This window comes from Coniosporium apollinis (assembly GCF_000281105.1).
Source record: "Coniosporium apollinis CBS 100218 chromosome Unknown supercont1.30, whole genome shotgun sequence".
Classification (NCBI taxonomy): Eukaryota; Fungi; Ascomycota; class Dothideomycetes; genus Coniosporium; species Coniosporium apollinis.
The window spans coordinates 269,859-280,984 of record NW_006913292.1 but is presented as its reverse complement, the minus strand read 5'-3'; the positions used below and the strand labels follow the sequence as shown (position 1 = coordinate 280,984).

The following is an 11,126-nucleotide window of genomic DNA, read 5'->3' as shown; positions in this document are numbered from 1 at the left end:
AGCCCGGATATCGGCCATGACGCTGAGCGACAAACCATACCTACGCTTACATGCCAGCAGAACACCTTGATCCGTAATACAATATACGTATTTACGAGAAAACGCTCACCGTTTCGTCCCAATATACTTGCGTACGGGCTGTCACTCTTGACATACCTAAAAATGCATAGCTCCAGAAGACAATGTTAGCAAAAACCCAGGGAAGCAATCCATATCCACGTTTCCAGCAACGAAACAACATCTATACCTATCTACCTAGGTAGGTATACGATGAAACACCACACGTCACGTTCATTATATTGCTCCCCTGGTCACGTGATATCAAGAAAGCATCTTAGACGGAAAAGGGTATAGGCAAGCTTCAAGAGCTCTCTGCATATGAACATATGAACAGCGTCACGCCTACTCATCCCTCTTCGGAAACTGCTTCCTCTCCGAGTTTCCCCTATGATGGTGGCGTTCCACCGTCGGCGTCCCCGGCCTCGAAGTCGTCAACGCATCGCCGCGCAGGCCCGGCGTCCTCGCCTTCACACTTGGCGCAGGCTCGAGGTCGAAGTACGAAGGATCGCCACCGACGGTCGTCTTCTCGTACTCCGCGATGCGGATCGGCGGCGGCCTTAAGCGGTCTTGGCTGCTGTAGAGATATGTTGCGAGCAGCACGACGCTCGTTCCCGCAAGATACTGCAAAGGTTAGGTGGCTTGACAGAGGGGAGCGTGCGGAAGGGAAGGACCTACACTCGAAGACATCTCAAAACCAAAGAAGAACACGCTCGCCAACAAGCTAATAACAATGCTAATACTAGTAGCAAAATTCTTCGCGATATTATCCGCATAGTTAACCACCAGCGCTACTATAACCCCGCCAAACGCCTGGAACGTAATCGCCGTCCATACGACCCAATTGTAACCAACGAAGAAGCCAGTCTTCGCGATCTGCTCGCCGTCCTTGAAGAAGACGCCCAGGAACAGCGCCGGGAAAAGCGAGTAGAACGACAACTGCACGTTGCGCACCCAGAGAGAGGCCGTCGCGTTCGCGTCTTTGAGCACCCTTTCGAAGTACACGCCTGCGAGGCCGGAGAGGATGCAGGCGGCGATGACGGCGACCAGGCCTATCGACGCGTTCAGCTGCGGGTTTTGCATGGCTACGTCTTCGTCGATGCCTTCATAGGTCGCGGAGCGTTTGCTCAGCTGTTGTGCTGCGATGCTGCCCAGATCCCGAAGCTCCTCGATCGAGCGAGGGAGGTAGAAGCTCCGCTGCCCGTCCTTGAGTGTTCCGATGGTTGTGGCGTCGCCTCCGGCCGGTATCTGCACAACTGCTATGCCCACCATGAGCAGTAATAGTGACAGCCATTTCCGCAGTGACAGGCTCCGTCCTAGCATCATCACGCTGAACAGCGCCGTCGTCAAGATTTTGAGCTGATATGTGACCTGGAATGTCGCTGCATCCAGGTTGCTGACCGCAACGTACTGTAGGGAGTTCTGAAGGGTATACAGCATTGCCGGTATCGCCAGCTTCCAGCTGTCTCCCGTAAACACCGCGGTCGAGAGGGAGCTGAACAGCGCGGAGGCTGGCGCTGAGGCGGGTAGGGTACTCGATATCTCGTAGAGGGCCATTGTGAGGGAGAGTGCGAGCTTTATGACTTCATTGAGGAACACGGCGGTCGAGGTGAAGTATCGGTGGCCGTCTACAGGTGGCATTATTCGTGAGTAGTGCATTATCTGCTGCCCGTCAGCTCCTCAGTCTTCTTCTGTGCCAGCTCCAGCTCTCTCAATGCTTCGTCCGTATTGTGGAAGGGCGCGTACGAGTATGAGGGCAGAGTTCTGAAATGTGAGCTGCAGCAGCAGTCAGTACAGTTTCAAACGGCCCAACAGTCGGAACCACCCACGGTGACCAAGGAGATATGCTTCATAGGCACGCCGCCCCACGACGCTGCTCGACGAGCAGACTCCACGCCCATTGTTGCTTCCGCCCCTTGCCGGTGGTGTCGTGTGCCTAAATCTCTCCTTAACCAAGCATGAAGCGGCGGTGGAAAGCTAGGAAGAGCTCTATCGTGGTAACAGCACTGCAAAGAAACTCATCAAACCAAAGGAGTGTAGGTGCAAAGAGAAGACAAAAAGGGAGAGACCGGATAGGTAGTGTAATTAGGTCACGTCTGCGTTGTATGAAATGTGCCCAGAACCAGGTATCCTTGTTTTCGACACCCGACAAAGCACACACGCGAGCCCGCCCAAAAATCTGGGGGAGATCTGCCTGGCAGGCTCGCCCGGCGCCGCCGCACAAGGCCGGCCCGCTTTCTTGGGCTCCTTGGAAACTGCCCAGGTGCCCCAATCAAGCCCTGCCACCAAGCCGCATTCTGCTGCCAACACGTCCCGGCTGACGATGTCACAAGGTCCCGTTTGCTGCTCTGGGAGCGCCGGATGCTCACGGCGAGCTTAGTGGACTCTCCACCGACATCGACAAGAAGCTAGCACTTGGCGTTGCGAGCGGTGACCGACATCTCCGGATGAAAGTAACCATGGATCACTTCACGCCTGACATGTACGCACGACACATGTACCCATAAGGCTTCCGTATGACCGTTCGGAAACCCAGATGTCAGATATCAGTAGCGCCACAGCTAGATGTACTTCAAGATCACCTGCAATGCTTTTCCGCATGCCGCCAGCAACCAGCCACCAGCCACCAGCAATCAGGAAGTTCCCCAAGTAACAGCTTGAACACCAGCAATGCATAGCAAAAGATCCACAGAAGAAAGATGATGCAGCCATAGTTCCCTGCTCATATGCCCCCTAATTCCCTCCTCCACCACCACCACCTCTAACCCTCTTCCCCCCACTCCCATCGTCTCCTCCCTCATGCGGCCGCTTGTTCCCACCACCAGGCACGAACTGCCTGGCCCCCGGATTCATTCCTCCGCGCGGACTCCCCTGCCCGCCATGCTCCTGCGGCACCGGCGGGTGCGGCATCTGATTCTGATCTCCACCGCGGCCACGACCGCCCCTTCCTCTACCCCCACCACGCGGTAAGCCCGATGCGCCACCTCGTTGATTGAGGTTTTGATTCATGGTTTGCTGCGGATGGCCACCCTGCTGTTGGAGTTGCTGCGGCGGCAGCATACCCTGCTGTGCCTGAGGTGGTTGATTGAACCCACCACGGCCGCCGCCCGGTCGAGGTATGGCTCCACCGCGCGGAATACCCGTCTGATTCTGGTTCGCCGCGCCAAGGATACCGCGAAGGACGGCGGGACCGGTGCCCGCGGGTTGAGCGCGGTTCTGCTGACCCTGACCTTGACCCTGACCTTGGCCCTGCTGCTGTTGGTTCTGCTGCTGGCCCTGGAATGGGGCGGGCGAGGAGCCACGAGGTAGGTCCTGCGGTGCTGGTGCGGTCTGGGGTTGTCCTTGTCCTTGGATGAGTGTTGGGGGCGCTGGAGAGGATTGCAGATGCATGGGACTGCTGGAGGCTGGGCCTTGCTGGAAAGTAGCGGGAGTGGGTTGGCCGAAGGAGGTGGTTGATGCTGCTGAGGCTTGAGGCGGTGCGGCTGGGCGACCGGATAGGCCTGGTTTGAAGAAGCCGCCGTCGGGTTGGGGTGGTTGTTGATTCTGTGCTGGCTGTGCGGGCGGGCCGCTTGGGCGTCCGAATGAGCCTTGGTGCAGCTGGGCGGGCGCCGGCGCTGGAGACGACGACGGCGCAACCGATGAGGGTGGTGCGGAGGCATTGGTGGCCGCTGGCTTTGCGTCCTTGGCGATCTCCCATACTTCTACGACGGGTCGCTGGGGCGTCTCTTTTGCCGCCTGCTCCACGACCGCCCACTTCGCCTTTGCAGCATCACGTTGCTTCTCCGCCATTCCGAGTTTGAGGCTTGAGCGCTTGCTCTCCAGGTTCGTGGCTTGCTGTCTCGCGTCGATGACGGCGGCTTGTCTGGCTTCGTCTGCCTGCTTTCGCGCCTCCTCGAGCCTCTCTTCGGTTACTTTCTCTTGCTCCTCCTTTGCCTGTCTCGCTACGCCCTCTTTCTCCTCGTTGAGCTTGTTCCGGATGTTACGTCGAACTATCTCCTTGACGGTATCGTTGGTAGCGAGGAAATGTTTGACTTCGGCTTCAGATGGCTTCCAATCTGCAAAAGATTTTTCTGCTTCGGGTTTGATTGTTGGCGTTTCACCCGGCGCTGATCCTTCAGCTATCGCTTCCACGATAATGCTCCCAACGGGCTCGCCCTTCCCAGCGTCTTCGGTAGCAGGCGGTGCTTGAGATTTCATCCGCTGCACTTCCTCTTCGTGCTCAGACTTCAGGCGCTGTATCTCAGCCTCATGCTCATTCCGCAAATTTTGCATGTTTCCTTCGTACTCCTTCCGGACTTCCTCGCGATATTGCGCCCTTCCATCAGTCAGTTTTGTGGAGAGTTGTTTTCTCATATTGTCGGCACGGCGTGAGAATTGCTCCTCAAGCTCCTTCACGCGCTCGGCGTGTTTCGCTTCTAGATCTGCCCGGATAGCAGCTACTTGCTCAGTAACCTGGTCGGCAACCGACTTAGAGTCGTCTGTGGTCGCCTGGACCGAGGCAACGGTGGCGTTGGCTCTGAGTGTTTCGACTTCTTGCTGGGCTGTTGAGAGATCGTTTCGGAGTCGTTCGAGGGTTTCCGCTGACTCCGCGTCTGGGATAGAATTTGACATTGGCATTTGGCTGCGCAGCAACGCCAGATCTGCCGACGAGGTCTCGAGATGTTGTTGGAGCTCAGTCTGTGGCGAGTTTAGTAAACAGTGCCGGTAAGCCAATACAGCGGCCAAACTTACTACTTGGCCCTCGAGCTCCCGGATCCGCCCTTGCAGAGCTTCAACCTCATTTTGCAAAGCAGCGGCTCTTGCAGACTCCTCGTTCGCCTTCGCCTCAGCAGCACTGATGCGGGCTTCCAACGCAGCCTTCTCCTCACTTGACATCGTCAGAGTGCCACCCAAGCCCTCGTCCACCTGACCTTCCTCGATGCCATTCTCCATAGCGGCGTCAGCTGACTTGGCGTTCGCAATTGCCTCGTCCCTGGCAGCTTTCGTCTCCTCTAGCTCAGCCCTAACAGCATTGAGCTCCTGAGTCAGCTGGTCCCGTTCACCAGTCACCCTCTGATTCTCATTGTTCGAATCCCTAATCTTGCCGGATAGTTCGCGCGACCGAGCTTTGAACTGCTCCACTAACTTCTCGCGACTCTTATTGAAGGTATCTTGCATCTCTTCTCTAGTGAGGCGAATCTGCTCCGGGATGCCGTCGATCTGCTCCTGCATCGGCTGCTTTTCCGATGCCAGCCGATCACGCTCGGTTGTCAGTTCCTCGATCTGGGTCTTGTAGGACTCGATCTCTGCAGGATCGACACGGTTGTATTTCGAGATGATGTCTTGAGTGCGTTGCTGCCACCTGTCTCGGTCCTGCTGAAGCAGGTTGAGCTCGCCGTCCTTGATCTCGAGCTCGTTCTCGAGTTCCCGCGTCCTGGTTTGTAGTGGCTGGACCTGTGCAAGGAGGTCTTCGACTTCCTTGGTGCGCTCCGCAAGCTGTGCCTGAGCCTGGCGAGCCTCATTCCGGAGCGTCGTGCTGCTTTCGCGGAACAGATTAAGCTCGTTGATTGTCTGCATAAGTTTGCTGTGGCTCATGGCGTCCTGGTCCTTGGTAGCCTGGCTTTGGCGTTCTTGGTTGAGCTTCTCGCGGGTCTGGTCAAGCTGCGCCTGGGTGTGGTCGAGTTGCTGCTTGAGCCGCTTCGCTTCTTGAATCGAGAGCTCGTACTGGACGTCTACAATCTCCTTTTCGCGCCGCAGGTAGCGGATCACCTCCTGAAGGTTGTCCACGCCGGAAGAAGGCGATGTGGCAGCCTCACCGTCCGCTGGCGTCGATGCCCGGTTCTGTTTAAGAGCTGCGATTTGCGAGCTAACATTCTCCAACTGTTGATGCAAGATTCGGTTCTGCGCGTTGACGTCCTCGCGCCGAGACTTCAATTCCTCTAGTTCCCGCTCGTACCGGTTTCGCGTCTCGGCCCAGCTCTCCTCGCTCTGCGCAAGTGACGCCTTCGAAGCTTGGGCTTCAGCTTTGATCTCTGCGACCTCGGTCCGTAGTTGGTTGTACTCGGTACGGACCTTCTGCAGAGACTTGGCAGCTTCGGCATGGCGAACGAGCTCGGTCTCGTAACTCTGCTGTGCTTGCTGGGCGATCTCCGCTTGAGCTTTCAGATCCTCCTGGTAGAGCTTTGCAGTCTCGGCATGGCGTTCATTATCGTCCTTCAGCCTCGTGATTTCAGACTCAAACGTTGTCCTCTGCTCGTTAAGTTTCGTGGTACTCTCTTCTTGCTCCTTGCGAAGCTCATTGAGCTGGTTGTTGGTGGTGTTGAGTTCTGCCGAGATGTCTTCCACACGCTGCTCGAGTTCCCGGACTCTGGCATCCTTCTCTGCAACAATCGCATCCATCTCCTCACGATATTGATCGGAAGCTTGCTGGAGATTCTCCAGAGCGTCTTCTGAAGACTGGCTGATAGACTTGTATTGTACGATGTCGCCCTTGGCAGCCTCAAGCTCCGCTCGTGCCAATTCCAGATCACGCCTAAGGTCAGCAACCTCAACACCAAGCTCCTGTTCTCTGCTCAACGCTTCATTTTCATTGTCCGCCGAAGCTGAAGCGTCAGCGCTTGCGCTATTAGCCTGGGGTGTTGGCCGCGGTTGCAGTGCTTGAGCCCGCTCTTCGGCGTTGCGCAGATCGGCCTTCATCTCGTCAATCCTCGCTTGGAGCTCATCCCGATGGGTCTTCGCCGCTGCGAGCTCCTCCTTCGTATTGCTCAGGCTCTTAACCAGGTCATCGATCCGAGTCCGGCTCTGCTCCTGGTCGTATTCCCTCCGCAGTGCGGTCTTCTTATTCTCCTCCACCTCGTCATCGAGCTTGCGCCTTAGACTCTGGAGCTCGGACTCTAAGTTGTCTGCTCGACTCTGTAGACGGCGGCGGTTTTCGGACTCCGACAGTTCGCGTTCGTTCTGTAGGTTTTGTAAGTCGCTGATCATCTTGTTAAGCCGGCTGCGTTCGTCCATAAGCACGCGATTGTCCTCGGCCAAGCGCGCTTCGATCTTCTTCCACAGCTCCCGCTCAGCTTTGAGATTTGCCATTTCATTTCGCATGCTATCGGCAAGACCTTTTGCCTCAACAAGCTCCTCTGCGACTTGCTGCGTTCGGAGATCCTGCCTTGCCGCCGTCTCGGCATAAGACTGCTTTTGCTTTTGTAGCTGGCTGTTCTCGTCCTTGAACATGTTCAGATTCGCTTGCAACAGCTCGTACCGTTCGTGAGCAAGCGTAAGTTGGCTGCTGGCGCGTACCATCTCGTTCTGAAGCTCGCTCTTTTCCTTGGCTAGCCTGTCAAGTTGCTGCTTGAGTGCGGCTTGGTCAGTAGCGCTCTCCTTACGGTATGCGTCGAAGTGGCTCTGCATTTCCTTGACAAGCTTGGCGTAATCGGCCAGCTCCTTCGCGCTCGAGGACTGTTCGGTGCCTGGACCATTGGCCCCTGGTGGTGGTGTAGCGTTAGTTGACGCCCGGCCATCGACCGACTGTGCAAACATTGCAGTGGTGTCGGCTCCGGAGGGAATCTGACCACGATGTGCCAGCATACGCCGGAACATGTCGCGTTCGCGGATGTAGCTCTCAGCCTGTGTGTTCATGGTCCTCATCTCGTCTTGATGCCGCGCTACCCTCTCACGCAACGCCGCGAGTTCCTGGCGATCCTGCTCGTCTTGATTTCGCCTTCTGCGAGCCTCCTCACCCTCCATCTGCTCTCCAAGCTCGCGCGTGACGCGTAGAAGCTTCGTGTTCTGTTCCTGCAGCTCTTGGATGTTTCGGAAGATTGTGAGCCTCTGGGTGATGAACCGCGCTGTGTCGCTCATGCCCTCGACCGCCGCTTCCTCAATCTCGCCTCGCACAACTCGCTCGAGCTGGGCTTGATCGGCTGCGCTCAGCGCTTCTAGACCCACATCGCGAGCTTGAATCTCAATGAGCAATATCTTGATCTGGGCACTGAGGTCTCGGAGTTGCTGACGAAGAATGTCGCCCTCTCGTGCCAGCCCTTCCACCTGACCTTCCCATCTCCTTGCCTCTCTTCGCAGATTGTCCATCTCTTGATTCCGGTCCTCGAGAAGAGCAATGTACTCCGTGACTTGACTGTTCAAGATGTCGTGATTGACCCGCATCTCTTCGATTTCCGGCTGCTTCGCTTCGAGGTCTTGCAGCATGCTCTCGATTGTCGAGCTGAGCTTCTCGTTGCGCCGCCTTTCGGCTTCGAGCTCGGTCTTCATTTGAGAATGTTCGGAGTAAAGTTGCGTAAAGCTCATGCTACCTTTCATCCGGGACGCACCAGGGGTGAAAATGCCAGGCGAGCTGGGTCGTGCCGGGGTGCCCATGTTGCCCAACCCGTTGATGCCGCGCCGTGGTGTGCTTGGGATTGAACCGGGACGTTGCGCTGCAGAAGCACTTGCTTCAAGCGTTTCCACCTGAAGCTCCAGCTCCACGACGCGCTGCTCAGCGCGATCCTTCTCCGACCGTTCTGTCTCGACCTCAGCCTGCATCCGTCCAAGCTCATCTGCCGCGTCCTCCTTAATCTGGTCGAGTTGTGCTTGCACATCCTGTAATCGCGCCCTCGCCGTATCCGCGCTTTGCTTCTGAAGGTCGGCAAGACGCTGGGAGCTGTCAAGTTCGACCCGGAAGGACTCTTCAGACTTCGCAGCGGCTTCTTGAAGCTGTTGTATCCTTGCAAACGCGTCCTCTGCTTTCGCATTGACCTCCTCGAGGCGATTCCGTAGGGTGTTCTCTGTGCGCTGGAGCGATTCGATCGTTTGGTTAGCGTCTTCGTTCAGGCGCTGAAGCTCAGCGATCCGGGCTCCCTTCTCCTTCCTGTATTTCGTGTATTCCTGGCTCCTCGTTTGTAGCTCGGTCTCGTGCCACTCATTGTTCTTCTTGAGCAGGTCAACCTCTTGCTGCAAGGCCTGTTCACGAAACTTTGTGCTCATAGACGCGTTCTCAGCGGCCTGATTCTTCTGTTCCAGCTCAGATACCTCGCGACGTAAGCTCGTGATTTTCTGGTGCTGTGCTGCGAGCTCCTCCGCGAGCTTGTCGTAAGCGGTAGACTTTGCCTCGAGCAGCGACAAGGTGTCGCGATTGGAAGATTCGAGCGAGTTGATGCGTGATCGGAGTGCGTCGACCTCAGACGTTGAACTTGTACTAGATGACTTGAGCGTCTGCAGCTCCGACTCGATCGACGCGCGTGCATTTTCTATGTGGATGTGAGCGAGCTACGCAAACGAGAAGCGCAGATGTGGGGGAGCGTACCCTCCTCATTAAGCTTCCTCCTGTAGTCTTCTATTTCCCTTAACCCCCTGTCCACCGAGGCTTTGAGTGCTCGGGCGCGGGCATCCCCAGTTCTGACCGCGTTCTCAAGCTCGACATCAGAACGGAGCTTCTCCGCTTTGACATTGTCAAACTCGCGAGCCTTTGCTTCAATTTTCTCTAAGAGTGAGCTGACGAGCTCAACAGTGGGAGCGTCGAGTAGCGTCCGAAGTGTGGGTTCGGAGACAGCGTAGGACGCGGCGATGTAGGGTATGTCGATGGCTGCGGTCGCCATATTGATTTGTAGTGGAGAGGAAGAGGGTTATGGCATTCTCTATGCAGCTTTCGAATGACCCGGTGTGTCCAGTGAAGGACTCTAACGAGAGACTAATGTACAAGAAGAAGGTGGCCGACAGCGCCAGACGTGTTTCTTTCAGCGTCGCGAAGTTGCGGCTCTGCTGTGAGCTGCGAACTGCAGCTCTTGGCGGGTTTGGCCGTTCGCGTGCCGCAAGCGTAGGGCTCCGGCAAAGCTTCGGGGCACTGATGGCCTCAGGCCTCAGGCATCAGACTTTCACCCACTTCTAACCTCCGTCACTCTGCGAACAATATCTCCATCCTTCAACTAATCCCTCCCAACACGGCACACGATACGCATCCGCCAGCTGCAGAAACACATCAAGACCAATAGCTGCCTGAGCTCGACCGCTTCCCACCGCACACCCGCCAGAGTAGGCTGCCCAGGCACGGGCTGCTTTCACCCAGCCCGCTCGCAGCGTCTGTCAACGCCTGGAGCAATTCCTTCGCTACTCGAACTCCTCGCAAGCCCTTATACCGACCGCCGAGATGTCCAGCCTCAAAACACCAGCCGGACCCATCTCCATACCCTCCCCCACCCCCTCCACCTCCTCCAACGGCACCAAGCGCAAGCGCGAAACCGGCCCTCCGCCCGCCCAGCAAGCGGCCGCCTTCAGCGGCGGGCAAGATCTCAACATCCACACCCAGGTCCACTACGCAATCACCTACCTGCAGAACAAAGACCGGGCCCTCAGCTTCGACGACATCCTCAACTACCTCTCGCTGCGGAGCGCCGACCTGCAGCGCCGAAAAGCCCTGCGGCACATCCTGACGCTGAACCCGCGCGTCGAATTCGACCCCAAGGGCAACAACGGCGCCGGCTCCTTCCGCTACCGCCCGATTCACCCAGTCCGCAACGCCGAGGAACTAAAACGGTACCTCCAGTCGCGCAAAGACGCGAACGGCATCCCCGTAAAAGAGCTCAAGGAAGGCTGGCCCGGCGCCGTCGAAGCCATCGACGCGCTCGAAGCCGCGGGCGAGCTCCTCGTGACGCGCAATCGAAAGGACAACACGCCGAAGCAGGTGTGGCAGAACGACCCGACGCTCAAGATAAGCATCGACGAGGACCTCAAGGCGAGGTGGCATGCGATTGTGCTGCCGGCTACGACGGAGGAGCTGCGGGTTAGGCTTGAGCAGGTGGGCATGAAGCCGACGACTGCGCCGCCGGCGCCGAAGGAGGCGCCGAAGCCCAAGGAGAAGAAGAAGAGGAAGCAGAGGAGTGGCGCGAGGATCACGAATACGCATATGCAGGGCGTGTTGAAAGATTACTCGAACAGAAGGCCCTGAGCTGGGGTGAGAGTGGGACGGTGCCGATGTTGTGCGCACAAGGGTTTGAGAGCAATATTGCACGGTCAGCTCTCCAGGTATTCTTTCTTTTAAAAACATCAGGTGGTATCAGTGGGACTCGGTATCGGATTTGGGCATCTTAGCGTGGCGTTCGGGAAGG

The 11,126-nt window shown here is 57.1% G+C and overlaps 3 protein-coding genes across 3 annotated transcripts; 1 reads left to right on the top strand and 2 right to left on the bottom strand.

Moving 5' to 3' along the window:
- Positions 1 to 402: 402 nt before the first annotated feature.
- On the bottom strand, positions 403 to 1,958 carry W97_06280 (uncharacterized protein; the record flags this gene model as incomplete). Its single annotated transcript, XM_007784005.1, has 4 exons — positions 403 to 681; positions 736 to 1,719; positions 1,804 to 1,833; positions 1,887 to 1,958. 4 exons carry the CDS (start codon positions 1,956 to 1,958, stop codon positions 403 to 405), a joined length of 1,365 nt encoding a protein of 454 aa, XP_007782195.1.
- An 832-nt stretch (positions 1,959 to 2,790) lies between these two features.
- Positions 2,791 to 9,620, bottom strand: W97_06279 (uncharacterized protein; the record flags this gene model as incomplete). The annotated part of the gene is made up of 3 exons (XM_007784004.1): positions 2,791 to 4,734; positions 4,789 to 9,272; positions 9,329 to 9,620. 3 exons carry the CDS (start codon positions 9,618 to 9,620, stop codon positions 2,791 to 2,793), a joined length of 6,720 nt encoding a protein of 2,239 aa, XP_007782194.1.
- A 548-nt stretch (positions 9,621 to 10,168) lies between these two features.
- W97_06278 (uncharacterized protein) lies at positions 10,169 to 10,966 on the top strand (the record flags this gene model as incomplete). Its single annotated transcript, XM_007784003.1, has 1 exon — positions 10,169 to 10,966. One exon carries the CDS (start codon positions 10,169 to 10,171, stop codon positions 10,964 to 10,966), a length of 798 nt encoding a protein of 265 aa, XP_007782193.1.
- Between the last annotated feature and the right edge of the window lie 160 nt (positions 10,967 to 11,126).